A 17688-nucleotide genomic window follows, 5' to 3' on the forward strand; every position below is an offset into this window, starting at 1 on the left:
ATATAATCAGCTGATGAAAAGTGAAATGCTCGTAGTTGTGGCGCTCAAGTCTGTACGCCTTGTTAGCATCTTTTTGCACCAGATAGTAGGATTTATTATGTACGCCTAATTGATTGGCTCCTTTTGTGTACTCTTCGAAGTGGAAATGACACTCTCAATTTTTATATTCTATCATTGCTAATCTAATCACCAATACAAACGCATCACCAAGTCAGTAATTTTCATTATAACCAGTCCGCCATGGCATGCATTTGATTCAGATCCCCAAATGTGGGTCTACATCCTGCATTTGGGTATCCAGGTGCACCTCGTGGAGGCCCTTCCACCTTCATGTAGAGATGGTGAAGATATTATTTGGAGAGGGGGAATTTTGAGCTAGAACGAATGCGTTGTGCCCATTCTTTCCAAAAATTACCCTCAAGTCAAGAAATCCTCCATGGAAGATGTACACAAAAATTATTGAGCGTGGTATCATGAAAGAGAGGTGGAGCTCGAAGTGGGTACAAGATGCACCCACAAATACCTTCCTAGCTCAAGATCCAACTGAAAGAATGCATGGATTTGATCTTCAGAGGAAAGAGTAGAGTGTTCTCAATCGAGTCCGTGTACGAAAAGGGCGATGCGCTTAGGTGCTAAAAGATGGGGCCTACAGCATTCAGATTTGTGTGAATGTAGCCAAACGAAAACCATGAGCCACATAACTTGTAAATTCCTGATTCATTCTTCTGAAGGAGACCCAAGAGAACTGTGTGGAGCCACAAACAGAGCTGTAGACTGGTTAAAGCAGCTAAGAATAGAATTGTGAGTGACTCTGGAGAAAGAACTGAATATTTTGAATGAATGTTTTGGAGATGAGGGTCCAAGACCTGATTACTATTTTATTATCTGAAAAGAAAAAAAATAATTTCAAGGCTGATGTTGGCGTTTGACCATAAATTAAATGAGTGAGTCTATACGCAGCTTAATATAGCTCAATATAATCACGATCATACATGATCATATCACTCATGGTTCTTTCTCTTTGAGTATTAGGAGGCTATCTGACTCAAAAAGACAATAGAAACAACAAAATGCGATGGATATTTGCAATTCCAAGCAGAGAATGATGATGGAGAATACCTTATCAACTATGATACACGTTACAGTAGCTAAGTTTCCAAGTGACTGAATTTTCATAGGAAGGAAAGATAGTGTCTAAACAGTAAACACCGGACATGATTCCTGGGAAATCTGTATCATTGAAAATATCCGTATCTGCATGAGTTTCCTTTGGACAGCGATAATTTCCACGCTCATTTTAGAGTTTGCCAGCGCATGCTCGCACGGTGGGAATGTGGGGGACTGGAGCCCCCTTTCAGACCCGGCAGCGAGTTTATAAGATCAATAAGAGACGCACCGACAGGGTGATGAGGCCTTCAGCAAGCTGCGAGGCTGTCCTTTGCAGGTAGCTGCTGCCTGCCGCCACTTCCATCGCCGGCTATGGCCAAGGTAAGCGCACTCATTCTAAAATCCATCAATTATTCAACATACAAGAATGTATCTAGCTAAATATACCTCCACAGGGAAAACTCAATGATAAGGCAATACCTTCAACCGAGACCATTGTTCAAATGTGTGGTGTGGAAAATGTGTAATCGTTGCCATTGAATTTTCTAATTTATTGAACTTGTTACACTATTCTTGAATGGTTGTATCAATTCCTAGAGTACTAGAATATCTAACAAGATATCACCAATCTAGTATGTCAAAATGAAGCTATTAATCAATTTGATGGTGAGGAATATGGAATCATTGTCAGCAAATTAACAAAGCATGATAATTATTTGTTTATTGAATGGATCTCCTTCTCTGCTTTCATTCTCCTATTGATAACAATATTCAAGAATGTATTCTTACTGGAAGAGTCTTCAAAGAAATGATGGTCCATGACAAACATGTTTTAGGAAAGCCATAGTTGAAAATATGAGATGGTTGTTAACACATTGACTGATAATATTCCAATTTCACGAAATTCCTGTATATTCTCATTTAATTTTCGTTCAATTACCACATAAGAATGTATCCGGCTACGCGAAACATATATATTTTCTAATCTTTCAAATCATTGCAAAAAAGATGAATCTGGCTTTCCGCCAACTGAGGGGTCTGTACTCTGTAGCATGAGAAAATACAAGCTAATATGTTAGTAGCTTCCTATTTAATAACCAGCTTACTACTGATATTATTAGTTTTTATTTTCTCATGCAATAGGCCCCTGAAGCATGGAAAAGATCTATGTCTAAGTGGAGTCACTGGTGACTCGGTGGTGGAGAATAGAGATATTCAAGGAATTATTAGAATATGGTTTTCTGATTGAATGCAATCTCCTCTTCATTTGGAATTTTGCAATTGATCACAATCTAAGAAATAATCTTGATCACCCCACTCTGAATTCACAAGAAGTGAAGAGATTTATGAAAATAACTGTTGAAGACAGGAGCAAAGTATGGAGAGTTGCAGACCTTGTCAATAAATTGGAAGTCACAGTTTATAAAGTCCTCCATCCTCCAGTCCTATAAAGCTAGAATTTCAAAGTAGTTTGAAGTCTTCATATTTGGAATAGATAGTCATAATATACTCAAGATAATAAGTTGATATCATTACTCAGGCCCATTAATATTATCAAGATTCAATCTTGATCATTTCATTTGAAATTCACAAGAAGTGGAGAGGTTCATGAGGAATATCTGGACGGAGCCACTGTTGAAAACTGAGGTACAAAGTATGGAGAGGCTAATAGCAATACCACGAATACAACTATCAATCTAACCGATAAGTAGGATGAAAAATGGTCAAATTTTTTAAAACATGCTCCAATTTTCAGAGATTAGCAGCAGCATGGCTAGGGCTCACATTGGTCACATGGTTGGCAGTTGCTGCGGCAATGGAGGATGACGACAATGTCCTCCATATTGGAGGAATATTTCCAATCGGAGGAGAAGGTGGATGGCAGGGTGGACAGGTTTGTATCTCAACGATGATTTTAGACATGATTAATTGTCAATGATACATCATTATTAAATTTATGGGTTGGACACTAAAGTTTACACTCGACTTACATTGTTGTGCCTTGCTTGAATCAAAATTTTCAGGGTCATGTTTTTGTATTTCCAATTTTTGTTGTTTATTTTCTCTTTGCTGCTAAATTTTAGGTTGAATCATTATAATTTGTAAATTTCCAGTTCTTTATTCATTGTTATTGGTTGTTGATTCAATGTGAGTTGACTGTGTATGTGCATGCATGTTCTACCGTTAGTGGCCACCCTTAGGAGACAAACAGAACAGTAGGTTCATACGGTATGCAGATTTCAGTTTGCTAGCGTAGCTTCTATATCAATAGGCTTTCTATGATAAATCTTCTTCAATAGCTACAAATGTCTCCATCATTACACAGATGTTCAGTGACATCGAACTTCAACATGACTTACTCGTTCTGTTCGCACCATAAAAGAGTACGAACAGGACAGTGGTTAGGTCAATGTTTATTCAGCTTTCAGTGCAGGTGCCGTTCGCAATCAACCTCCATGTAGTACAAACACATTGGGAGTGAATAGAACAGTTGAATCTCGATCACGTTTTAGCATGATGACATTCAGATGTTTTTATGTTTGTCACCTGATTAGTAGCATCGTTCGAAACCGAACGCTAAACCGCCGCGACCTGTCCGAAAGGTGTGTTCCTTAATGACGTGAATGATAAATCTTTTCAGACCTTCGAAACGGTGTTTTTCTACGAATTTTCACTTTCCTTGCCCTATTAGGCTACCATAGGTAAGGAAAGAATTGATTTCCGAAAAAAATCAAGGTACCCCAATTTGTAAATTTCTATACGTTTCAAGGTCCCCTGAGTACAAAAAAGTGGTTTTCAGGTATTGGTGTGTGTGTGTGTGTGTGTGTGTGTGTGTGTGTGTGTGTGTGTGGTGTGTGTGTGTGTGTGTGTGTGTGTTTGTGTGTGTGTGTGTGTGTGTGTGTGTGTGTGTACGTGTGTATGTGTGTGTCTGTGTACACGATATCTCATCTCCCAATTAATGGGATGACTTGAAATTTAGAACTTAAGGTCCTCACAATATAAGGATCCGACACGAATAATAACGATCAAATACAATTAAAGATGGCTGCTGAATGGCGAAAATGTTGTCGAAAACAGGGTTTTTCGCGGATTTTCTCGAAAACGGCTTCAACGATTTTGATCAAATTCAAACCTAGAATAGCCATTGATAAGCTCTATCAACTGCCCTAAGTCCCATAGACTATGTGTAAAAATTTTAGGAGCTCCGCCCCATCTATGCAAAGTTTGATTTTAGATTCCCAATTATCAGGCTTCAGATACAATTCGAACAAAAAATTCCAAGTGGAAAAGATTGAGCATGTAAATCTCTGCAATTAATGTTCAGTAACATTTCCACCTAAAATTGAAAATAGCCTAAGCTCGAAATTCGAGAAAGAACAGGCAACTGTTGATTCTATTAAATCATTCCCTATGAAGAGATAGCAGACCTCATGTGTTTCCAGCGTTATTGTCCTGTCACCAGCTGGCTCAGATCTTTGAATAGTGGTAGACTTGAGATGCGCGAGAACACTAGCGTCAGGTGATCAATTTTCATAACGGCAAGGAAAGTTGTGTGAGTGCGCCACACCAGATTTTTGTGAATGAAACTGTTGTATTCAATAATATGTTATATCACAATAACCTGTGTGAATGATAGAGTTTATTTCCCAAATCACTAATTATCGTCTTCAAAGTGGAAAACTTTATCATTTCATCTTGGATTTTCGGACAGATTCATTCATCAAATTTCCTTCTGCTATTCAGTGCTTTATCAATAATTGATAGAAGTCTCCAGTTGTATTTTTTCAAATTCAATTGGATACTTGGAATAATCATTCTACGGTAATTTATCATCTTAATTCTCATGCCTGGAGAACATTTTATTGAATATTCGATTATTATTTATTTCCTAATGATTGGGAGTGCAGATTATGACAATCTCCAACTATATTGTGTGAATAATAGATAGGAAAAAGTACTTGAAATATGTTTTCTTAATTCTGCTTCATAATTCATTTTGTATTCAATTGCATATGTGAAATCAATGGATTGAAAATAGGAAAATCCTCCATCTCTACCTCACATGATCATCCTGGACGCTGGGAAAGAATTCTCAGAGATTATTATTTACTGGCATGGGAATAATATACCATGTTTTCCAATATTTTCAATATCAACCATTCAGACAATGATAGTTTTTTGACAGGCCTGTGAACCAGCTGCAAACCTAGCTCTTGAAGATGTCAACAACAGGAAAGACCTTCTCCCTGGATTCACACTCAAACTGCACTGGAATGATAGTGAGGTATGCATAGATAGTGATAGTTTACACATGAATAATTCATGCTAAGCTTTAGTGAAATGACGTTTGCAATTTTTTTGACCGAGCGAAGTGAGGTCTTAGATTCAAGTCGACGGTTTTGCATTTCTCTTTATGTTTATATTTATGTTTTTATGTTCCTCATTAACAGCGAAACGCAGCAATAGATGAAATTTGACAGGTATGTTCCTTTTCGAATTTCGCGTCGACGCATACATACGGTTTTTTGAAATTTTGCATTTTAAGAATAACACAAAAGGAAAAGGAGTCTCCTTTGAACGCCAATATTACAGTAAAAATCAGAGTTTAGAATTATTTATCAAAAATCAGCTGTCTAGTGAACTATAATACTACCCGTTCAAAAACCTCGAACATCTTGAAAATGTATCTTTCCATCAACGTTGACAGTTGCAGCCAGACCTGATAACAGCGCTCACACTCATATTCCTTGACGACACGTCACGGTACGGTAGGACAGAAAGCTATGTTTATTTAGGATTTCTTCTAGACATTTTAAATTGATAAGTTATTCATTAATTTCTGAGAAAACATAAAAACAGGTCAATGTAACTTACTGAGCGCGAGGTCTACTGTTCACAGAACTACTAGTATTTATATGATGAATAATTAGAGAAGTCCTCATATTCAGTTATGAGAGTCGATTAATTACATGCTGGGAAAGTAATTTCTCAGATGTGAGAGCCTTTCCCAATAGTAAACTTAGTAGACAGCTCTCGAAGGATAACTTGAAAACACTGAATATGAAGGGAATTGAATTTGAGACGCTTATCACTTCTCACGTTATATAAACTCTCAACTCTCTCTCTCACTATTTTGATATCAGCTCTTTTCTTCCAACATACTTGGAATGTTCAGAGACTGCTTTCGGATTGTAGAGATAGCATTTGTGAAATGTACAATTGGAATAAAATTAAATGCTGAATGGAGGTTATTGTGATGTGCTCTTTATGAAATTCTTAAAAACATTCTACTATTTCTCTATTTGCAGTGTGAACCAGGACTGGGAGCATCTGTAATGTACAACCTGCTGTACAATAAGCCTCAAAAGCTGATGTTACTTGCTGGCTGCAGTACTGTCTGCACAACTGTTGCAGAAGCTGCCAAAATGTGGAACCTTGTGGTGGTGAGTTGAATTATGAAATTAGAAGAATTCTGGATTCGTAGAAAGTATCCTTGAATCGCGTATTGATAGACCTTCTTCATCGTGATATGCAGCTCTTCTCCTTCATTCCTCTCACCCAATTTTGTAACTGAAATAATATTACATAAAAATAAGAAACAATAAAAATTTATTTGAAAACAAAGTACAATAGCAATAAATATGTCTCCTCCAACAAAATTCTCACTTTCCCTTAATTCTCCAACAACATTTTTCTCAGCAATTTTTCTCAGAACTTTATCGCTCAGTAGTCTTTTCTGACACGAGAGCTGATTAAATATTTCCTAAAAAACATATGATGAGTATGCCTTATAATATCATTTCTATCGTTCCAATAATCCAATTCCAGTCAATATCTCCTTCACTCACCATTATTTTCAAACTTGATGAATTCCAGTAGACTAATCAATTGATAATTTCAAGACCATAATTACCCTTCCCAGATTCAAAATTGGTATAACGATTTTCTGCTAATCAAATTTTTCTCTAAATGAATCAATGTATTTATGATGTTTATGCTTTTGCAGTTATGCTACGGAGCTAGTTCCCCAGCTTTGTCAGACCGCAACCGGTTTCCAACGTTGTTCCGCACTCACCCTTCGGCCACCGTTCACAACCCTACAAGAATCAAGCTCATGGAGAGATTTGGATGGTCACGCGTTGCTATTTTGCAGCAAGCTGAAGAAGTTTTCATATCGGTGATAATATATGTTCATCAATTCCATGCTCAGTATAATTATTATCATTTACACTATAAACAGAGATATTGAGGTGAAAAATGGAAACGATATTGTCAGTTCCACTCGGTTTATTTTAGCCAAACTTGAGTTAGACAAACCGTTTTTGTTTAGACTGAGGAAATTGGATAGAGGAAGGAATTCTGGTTGATCTCTTCAGGTGTGGCAACATGATATATGCATCAATGCTTAAATAAAATAATATAAAAATATGTATACTATACATGTGATCATTGATTTATAAAATAATCATATATGATTATTAATTTGTTCATGATTCATAAGTGTTATGATTATTAATGAATCATTAGAAATGATCATTGATTTTATACAAATTATTAATGATCACATGTATAGTATATATAGTTTCATATTATATAATTTAAGCGTTTGATGCATATATTATGTTGCCACACCTGAAGAGATCAACCAGAATTCCTTCCTCTATCCAATTTCCTCAGTCTAACAAAAAAAATCACTGAAGATGATTTTGTGCATTATTGAAACTTAGGTTTGTCTAACATGAATTATGTGGAACTGACAATATCGTTTTCATTTCACCTTAATTATTATTATCACTGTTGATCGATGGGAAAGACTATAAAAAGCTACATAATATAGGTAGTAGTTCAGTCTTATTATTATCTTCAGAAGAATAGCTTCTGATTGTTCCTCAATTCCTGATTAGTAGACCTAATCAAGAAGACTTCACAGAATCGGAAATGGGAAAATAATAATTATAATGGAAAGGAAATAATATTATTTATGAATAATTCCAACAAGACTCATAATACTTAAAATCATCTGTCAATTCAAAAGCTAATTCTCCATCTTGTGAGATTGAGGGATAAGCAATTCAATCAAGGTACATGATGGAGAATAATTTTCATTCAACTGTCTATCTTGAAGCAATAATAGATTATCCTGTATTCTGTACAACAGCATTCAGTAATCAAAGCTCTTCTGAATCCTAGCTACAGCTAAATTGTTGAAGAATCTATGAGCGAGATTCCATCGGAGTCTCAATCAACAAAAATTTGGTAGCTAATGGTGTTTTATTGGGAAAACCACATCAATTTTTTCGCCGTCTATTAACAGAGACATGTTAGGCTCGAAACTTACTTATCAGTAAGAAAATCAATACAATGACCAGCTTTTATTTATTTCAATTCATTAATCAAAATCAAATCAAGCCCTGTTTATTTTAATTCTATTTATGTGAGTTTTATTGATGACTATCCAGGTCATAATATGCATTTTCCATCTGTTCAAAGACTGTGGAAGATTTGGAGGCACGATGCAAAGATAAAGGAATAGAAATAGTGACAAGACAGAGTTTCTTGAGTGACCCCTCAGACGCAGTGAGAAACCTGCGCAGGCAAGATGCGAGGATAATAGTCGGCTTGTTCTACGTGGTGGCTGCAAGGAGAGTTCTATGCGAAATGTACAAACAAGAGCTGTACGGCAAACAATATGTTTGGTTTTTCATAGGTGAGTTGGACAGTATTGGAAACTATAGTTTGTTTGTTCAGTGTGGAATTATATTTTTATATTATTAATGAATTGTTTGATTAGTTGAATAACTCGAACAAAGTCGAAGTCTCTCACAACAACTTTGGAATTTTCCAATCTGTTGAAGATCTGCTATTCTTATTGATTAGTTTGCAGTTTTTAGAAAAAGAAGAAGTATATTTATATTTTGGAATGTAATTTTGGAATTTCATCAACTTATTTTAAAAGTACTAAATCAGAATATAAAATATTTAAGTATCAATATCTCGTTCATAATGGATTTTAGTCTTCCCTTAATCTGAGTCAACTTACCTTCATCATTAACGGGATAATGATTCTGAATAATTCCGATTATGAATACTCATAAATGGATAATTTGTAGGTTGGTATGAAGACAACTGGTTTGAAGTGAATCTGGAAAAAGAAGAGATCTCATGTACAAAAGAAGAGATGAGAATCGCTGCTGAGGGACACATCACAACTGAAGCGCTCATGTGGAATCAGAATAATCAGAGAACTATATCGGGAATGGTGAGTACTTGAAAATGCTCTTGAAATACAGTGCAGACTGTTTCCTAAAAACGATTTGATTGTCAATCATAGAAGGAAAATAATAGTGATGTAAATGTCTTGGAATGTTCAGTTTCCGATATAGATCAGACAGGAAATCGCTTTTTGTCTTCAACTTTGGAATAAATTTTAACCTCCACAATATCATTGGATGTGATCAAATTTTCAATAGGCCTTATCACAAACAAGTCATGTTTCATCAAATATCAAAGAAATTCATACTTGAGAAACAGTAGCTGTCTGGGCACAACAAACACTAATAATTAAGATTGTGTGCAATAGAGGCTGCCGTACCTTACTTGTTTTTCCCATTCATATAAATATCAAAGACAATAATATATAAGATAAGATCAGTCTGATCGGAACTTTTTTAATCATTCACAATAATTCTAGAAATCTTAGGGAACGGTGATAATTATTAATTCATGCTTATAGTTTCTGCGATTTTTATTCTATTATAAAAACTTCCAAGGTATTCAATTTTTCTCCCTCTTCTAACTTTCAGAGTTTAGGCATCTCTGCCTATTCCGAACCTCATATCTGCTCATTTTTTCCTTGGACGACTGTCTACTGGCTTGTAATTGAGCACCAATTTTGGTAGCCTGTCTTCCTCCATTCTATTCACATGCTGGTACCATTTTATCCTACTCTGAGATATCCTTTCGTTTGTAGAGAAGACGTTAAGTTATTTTCTCATCTTATTATTTCTCAAATGATTTTCTTGGCTGCACACATTGTTCTTTGGAGAAATCTGATTTCAGATGTATGTTGTCTACTTTTATCTGGTCCTGACAGGACCCAGGCTTCACACCTATATAGAAGGGTTGGTGCCGCTATAATTTTGTTAAATTTTAGCCTGATGCTCTGGCTAACATTATTCTTTAGTTTCATATGTATGGTACCACATATGTTTTGAAAGTGGCTTATTTTGTTAATCGTATCCCTCCCTCTTCTGTAAGAGATATCACAGCCCAAGTAATTGAAATTTGATACCGGTTCCAGGATACTGGTATATTTAATACTATCTTGCTCCTTTCCCTTGAAAGCCGTCACTTTCGTCTTTTGCTGTGATATCTTCAGGTCATATTCGTGACAGAAGTTGTATAGTTTGGAAATAGCTCTCTGTAGGTCATCCTCACTGTTCTGTATGATTATTGGGTCATCAGCAAAGAGAAAGCAGTCAACTACACATTTTTCGTTTATGGTGATTCCAGTATTAATTTCAGACTTCCTATACAATATTTTACCCAAAATACTATTTCTATTTACAGACATCAGAGGATTTTAGAGAGAGACTGAATGATGTGCTAAGGAAATCTGGATATGACATTGATCATCTCAGATATCCAGAAGGCTACCAAGAGGCTCCATTGGCTTACGATGCAGTGTGGTCGGTTGCATTGGGTGAGCTAACACTCTTCCTTATCATCTGGTATGAGTAAATCTAGTATAGTTTTATAACTAGTAAGTATTATCATAGAGAAACGATAGCATGAGTAGATATCCCATGGTATAGGGCGTTTATGTCGCAACTTTTACTGTTATCTCAAGCCGATTACTGTCGATTATTGTCGATTTTTACTGTTTTGGTTGGGTGAGAGTGTATGAACGGCACAATATGAAAGACTACCAGCGTCACACAGCTCCACGGGAAAGAACTACGTGGACTATCGGCTTGAGATAACAGTAATAGTTACTACATAAACGCCCTATACCATAAGATATGCTTATGCTATACTTATGCTATCGTTTTTCTATGGTATTATAGTTTCGATGATTATATGGAATGCATGGAGTAGTACTTCATAGAGCTCTCGATAATAGAAAATTCATCGGGAAAATAGTCTACGATGGATGTAACTCTCTATTCTTGCTACTAAATTGTATAACCTTTTCTCATACGAAGAATTAAATGATTTGAATCATTTTTCAAAACTCAAATCTCACTATTTTGCACCATGGAAATATGAAAAGCCCCCTCCATTCGAATTTTATCGAATAGTCAAGTTTGAATGGATGGTATTGGTAATAGTGGACGATGGTTTGAAAATGCGAACGTTGTTCCTGTGACAGCAACTAGACAATTATCAATATCAGTTACAGATAAACAAAAAGCTCACGTTTTCTGGATTAATTGTTTCTTACTATCATTTTCAGCATTTAACAAAACAATGAGTCGTCTTCATCGCCATGGAAAATCTCTGAAGAATTTCACTTATACCGATAAAGAAATTGCAGATGATATCTATTCAGCAATCAATTCAACACAATTTCTTGGAGTTTCCGTGAGTACAAACTCATCAATTTGGAATAACCAATGAATTTCAAATAATATTGTTAAAATCCGAGATATATCACTTTTAACATGAAGAGAGGAAACCGATTTCTTCTTGCACAGTTTGTAGCATGACCATAGTATTGGGGAGGAGTAAGCATGTTGCGCACTATTGGATGCTGACACAGACAAAGTAGGGAGAATGCTGTAAGATAGTGAGAGTGATTAGTGAAGGAAAGAGCATCAGACCTCTCTGTCTTCGAGAGAGAGCCTTGTAAAAAGTAATATCTCTCGGACTATAGTTGTCTTGGTATTATTAGTGGATTCCAATTAATAATACGGAGATATTTTCAAATGACAAAAATAGTTATCAATGTACAGAGGAATCAAAAACAGAACTGTATGAGAAATCGTATTTCTATATAGTTAACAGAGAAATTGGCAACGGTGAGACACGATAATGAATGTGCCTTGTCCAATAACAGACAAGGATAGCGAGCGAATGTTGATTAGATGCTGGCTGCTGGCTTTATTGAATCCCACTAAAGAATAAAGTTTTCCAATTGCTGGTCCAGTTTCTCTTATTCTCTTAAAGAAGGAAGGATTGGATTTACACAATAATAATGGCTGTAGAAATAGGATTCCTGAAGAATGAATTTAGCCGCTACAGCTAATAAATAGAACTGAAATACAGAAATGATAATAATTGTTTTATTTGTTAGAACTTTGGATTTATGATAAGAAATATGCAAACTATATAAATATTTGAGTGAAATGCCTTGCTGTAGAATATCCCTGGATCCCACAACTTTATAGTACTACGAAAGAATAAAAATGAACCAAACAATAATTCTACCCCCGAAAGGAGATATACGTATGGAAAGCCATGAGAAACAAGAGTACTACAAGTTACTCAATAAACATTAACTTTAAGAAGATTAATCCTGAAGTAAATGTGATGATGCTCAGTATTATGATATCACAATATTATTTACAGCCTTATATTAAACAAGTCGATCATGAATAACCCCCACCAAAAAATGTTGGTGTAACCTGAAACATGATTGTTTTCTGTTTTGTTTCAGGGAATTGTGGCTTTCAGCTCCCAAGGAGATCGTATAGCTTTAACTCAGATAGAACAAGTGGTGGATGGGAAGTATGTCAAGCTAGGTTACTATGATACCCAAATGGATAACTTGACTTGGCTCGATCGTGAAAGATGGATAGGTTTGTGTGATTCGTGATTATTTCAATTATTATTACAAAATTCAGGAAGATAGTTAAATCAATTAACATTGCCAAGTTATATGAATTTTAAAAATGATTCAAAGATGCTAATGCTGTTCCGGTCTATTTTTTAGTAGTTAATAAGTCCTTTCTTGTAGAATGTATACTATCGGTACAGTACTATCATATAGAAAACATTGATGCTCTATTTTAATTCGATGGTACTACCCAATACTCTGGAGAACGGAAGGGATGTCCAAGTTTTCCACAGTAATACGGGCCTACACGATTCCGAACTTTCTTTAGACTATGAGATCAACTTTGTGCTTCATAGAGCTTACAAGGTTCATATCAAATTTAAATTTCATCAGCCAAAAACTCCGACTTAACACTTAGACAACTTGAAGGACCCTTTGAGCTCAAAATACTAAAGAACACTTACAATGCAATGATATATATGCATTTTGCTCTTGCAGGATGACAAAAAGAGAGAACTGAAAAAAATATTTTTCTCCCTTTTATCAGAAATCTTTTTATCCAATTCATTTTGACATGCATAATATAATGTTCAACAAAATGTTTGTGTTCAGGTGGGAAAGTGCCTCAGGATCGTACAATCGTTCGCCGTGTTCTCAGAACATTGTCAGTGCCTCTGTTCATTTGTATGTGGACCATTTCCAGTGTTGGGATATTAGCGGCCATTTCTCTTATTGTTTTCAACATTTGCTACAGACATCGTAGGTAAGACACCCAACACTTTTACTTAGTTCTAATACACCATTTCTCTATCTTCTTCAAATGTCTATCCGTTCTGGATGTTGACTATGAGCTATGAGTACGGCTTTGATCTTGAATCAAAATTAATATTGACTGAAATTGCAAATCAAAATTTTTAATGTAAGCTACTATCTCCTGACTGTTGAGTATAATCAACTCTTCGGTAACTAATAACATTTCAACTTCCCTCATATTCTTATTACTGATTTGCTTCCAGTTTTAAGTACAAATTTTATTTGTCCAGGCAGATTCAGTTGCAGAAGACCACCCAATGAATTTTCTATGTTTTCTGTCTACTACTGGGCATATATACACTACTTTATCACATCAACATATTGGAGAGTCCGTATGAATCTATCCAAGAAAATAATTATTTTACATAACACTATAATTATGGTATGGTGGGAAGTCTTAAATTCAAAATAAAGTTTATTCCCACAATACAATATGATAATATATCACTATTCTTGTTGAAAAACTTCTTGTTGAATTGTCAGGCCGATTAGGAAATTTAGTAATATTATAAATGGAATGGTAATGATCAATATTCTTCATACTTTATTTCAGCAAACTCTATTCAACTAGTTTAATAAATTGGTAATTTTTAATTTGCAGAGTGATACAGCTTTCACATCCAGTATGTAATACAATAATGCTGGCCGGAGTTATAACATGTCTTTCGAGTGTCTTCCTCCTGGGTTTGGATGGCCAGTTTGTCTCGCCAGATGTCTATCCATACATTTGCCAAGCGCGAGTTTGGTTTCTCACACTTGGCTTCACATTATCTTATGGAGCAATGTTCAGCAAAGTATGGAGGGTTCACAGACTAACAACAAAGGCCAAATCTGATACTACGGTTGGTTACATCCCTATTTTTCAGGAATTAGCAGATTTTGCATTTTTTATATTATATAATTTATCGAAATGGCAATGTTTGGGTCAATTTATTCTTTATAGAAATTGGGAACAGATTCCACCTTCAAGAAGTGTCCAATCGCTTTATTGGAAGCGATTCATCAATCACTTCATGCCACTCACTGTGTTACACAAGTATGCAATCAAAATCTTCCAATATTTAAGTTGAAACGTTATCTTCTGAAAAATCCTTGAAACTTTCTATGTATAATAATAAGAATTCAACCTACGATGCATGAAATAAGCATGCTGTGAATGATAGGTTGTAATCTACTAGGAATAGAACTCTCGAAGTAATTGACTCTTTATTCATGAGGAACACAGTACACCAGTAGCTGAAAAAAGTTGCTGGATAGTTGAAAACTTTAGCTTCAGTTTTATGATCCACCTGGACCCATTGATTTGATGGGATTCATTTTTAGCCAGTTGATAACTGCTCAATTTTTACAAATATACAGGTTTCTGATTGAATGGAGGAAAATTTTATGAATAGGGAAAGAGGATAGTCAAATATACATTCATGCATGAATCTCTAAATGTATTGTAAATTGTACAATATTAGAGATTATTCTAATTTACTCAAGTTCTGTGAAACATGTTCAGGAAAATATAATTATTAATTTACAGAAGAAAATTGAACCATGGAAACTGTACACAATGGTTACTGGACTGGTGGTGGTCGACTTGGTACTTCTGCTGACTTGGCAAATCGTTGATCCTTTGCAACGCAGAATTGAGTTATTCCCTCTCGAGAATCCTGTCTCAACTGACGATGATATTAAAATCTTACCTGAACTTGAACATTGTGAGAGTGTCAACAACAATATTTGGTTGGGTAAGAATAACTTATTATTTTCATGAAGGCTTCCTGCATTCTCCCGCGTGTGCTTGTTTCAAGGTGTTACTGTATTATAATTATAATCAGTATTATACATATTTATGACTGTCATCAATCTGAATTTTAACTGAGACTGAGTTACAAGAGACACATGCCACTGGTAACTGATAGGGTACGAACAGAACTGTATCTATATCTACTAGCAGGTAACCCGTGCTCCGCCAGGGTCTATTTTAAAACTTTACAAACTGGGAACTTGACGTAATGGAATATTGAAGAATTAAAAATAGGCCTATAACAATCCTCGGTTAATAAAGAATCATTATGCAAAATTTCAAAACAATCAGCCCAGTAAACTGGATGAGTCACAGACTAACAACAAAAGCCAAATCTGATACTACGGTTGATTACATCCCTACTTTTCTAGGAAGTAGCAGATTCTTTATTATGTGAACTATTTCACAGAAATAGGAGTTCCTATTTGAACTTCTTATAGACGTGATGATGCGTCAACCATAATTTCACTATCCCGTACGTGTATAAGCCAGTTCTTTCCATTATTATAGTATAGATAGATAATGGATGGATGCTGGATGATTCATCAGTATCTTTGAATAAGAATAACTTTTGAACACTTTTTGAGAAATCGGTGCGGTTTTCACCATTCATTTTCTCTTAAAATTCTGTACCGAAATCATGTATCATACATTCCAATTTAAAAAATGAAGTTGAATTAAAAATAGCCGTTCCAAGATGGCGGACAAGAATTTTGGTGCGACAGAAAATCAGTTATTTTTATTCGAATAGGATCCTCAATCATACCTATTCATCTGATATCCCCTTTTAAGAAAAATGTTTAGCTGTTTTAATACAAAAACTGGAAACATAACAAATTGAAAACTTGACGTGATGGAATCTTGAAGAATCGAAAATAGGCCTATAACCATCCGCGGTTAATTAAGAATCTATTTATGCAAAATTTCAAATTAATTTGTCGAGTAGTTCAGACGTGATGTTGCGTTAAACATAGTTTTCCTATTACATACGTGTATAAGCCAGTTCTTTCTTTTATAATAGAATAAACAATAATTAAAATAAATTTACTACAGTTAATTATATACTATAATTAAAATTTTTATACTATAATTTCCGTTATCAGTATAGATAAACTAAAGAAGATAAAATACTTGAAAACCTCACAGTATCATATTGATTCCTTTCAATACATCAATTTAAGTATCGATTAGATCCTCCTCAATTTGAATCAGGCAGCCTTTTGTTTCCCAATTCCAAACAGAATACCTACAATATTCGATCTTACTAATTACTAATTTTAGTGTTATCTATTCATGTTTTTCTTATGAATTCCAATGATGCAGCATGAATATCATTTCCATTTCATTTCATTACTGAGGGAATTCCACTCAATCAATATGTTCTATCTACTGTTTTTGTAAAAATGTGATCCTTATTTTCTTGAATATCAAATATAAATATGTACATGTATTGTATGCCAAGTGGAAATAAACGAATTGAATTGAATTTTTACTGGTGGCAAAATTCTACATTAGATAATCATTGGATAAAATTCAAGTTCAATTGTAATGGAAACAAATTCCTTCAAAAAATAATTTATAATAATACCTTTCGAGCAAAAAAATGTAGAACAAAAAAAAGGAAGAATCGGGATTCGATCCAGGAAACTTTTGCTCCGAAACCGAGTGCTCTACCACAACAATACGGCTCCGATCGAAAATGTCATGTAACAACATTATAAGCTGTTAACCTCCTTATAAAAAAACACACATTTTAGGCCTACAACAATGTGTAAAATATGAAATTTCATGTTCCATGAATGGAATTTAAACATTAATTCTGAAAAAAACTTGAAGGAAAATTGAAATTTGGGCTTTGAGGTGCACGATATTAATTTTTTTAGAATCTATGTGCAAAATTTGCAGATCTAAATCATTCCCGTTTCCCCAGTATGCAATGAACAAGTTGACATGTTTTGATGCGAACAAACACAACCTTACTCTCTATTATAGGAGAAGACAGATTGTCCAGTCAATAGACATAAGAAAAGGGCTTGCAATTTATACTGTAGTTCTGATTTTCCAATATTTATTTCTATTTATATTATTTGGGTACATAAGAGAAGTCCAGAACCAATTTCTTTATGCAAAATTTTCTTATGCTATTATACAGTATGGCCCAAAAACCTAGTATTTTCGGTTCATTTTCCAGTTT

General features: G+C 34.9%; 1 protein-coding gene across 3 annotated transcripts in view; it reads left to right on the forward strand.

Annotated features, from left to right (window-relative positions):
* Positions 1-1342: 1342 nt before the first annotated feature.
* The window catches only part of LOC111052787 (gamma-aminobutyric acid type B receptor subunit 1), a 38521-nt gene continuing 22175 nt past the window's right edge, over positions 1343-17688 (forward strand). For all 3 annotated transcript variants that reach the window (XM_022339572.2, XM_022339574.2, XM_022339571.2), the window contains exons 1-13: positions 1343-1488; positions 2864-3001; positions 5294-5392; positions 6417-6551; positions 7115-7285; positions 8599-8815; positions 9219-9367; positions 10678-10810; positions 11564-11691; positions 12767-12908; positions 13499-13649; positions 14301-14541; positions 15228-15435. In XM_022339572.2, the coding sequence (XP_022195264.1) occupies positions 1480-1488; positions 2864-3001; positions 5294-5392; positions 6417-6551; positions 7115-7285; positions 8599-8815; positions 9219-9367; positions 10678-10810; positions 11564-11691; positions 12767-12908; positions 13499-13649; positions 14301-14541; positions 15228-15435 (1921 nt within the window). In that variant the 5' untranslated portion in view covers positions 1343-1479. The remainder of the gene's footprint in view (positions 1489-2863; positions 3002-5293; positions 5393-6416; positions 6552-7114; positions 7286-8598; positions 8816-9218; positions 9368-10677; positions 10811-11563; positions 11692-12766; positions 12909-13498; positions 13650-14300; positions 14542-15227; positions 15436-17688) is intronic.

This window comes from Nilaparvata lugens, chromosome 7 (genome assembly GCF_014356525.2).
Source record: "Nilaparvata lugens isolate BPH chromosome 7, ASM1435652v1, whole genome shotgun sequence".
NCBI classification, from domain to species: Eukaryota; Metazoa; Arthropoda; class Insecta; order Hemiptera; family Delphacidae; genus Nilaparvata; species Nilaparvata lugens.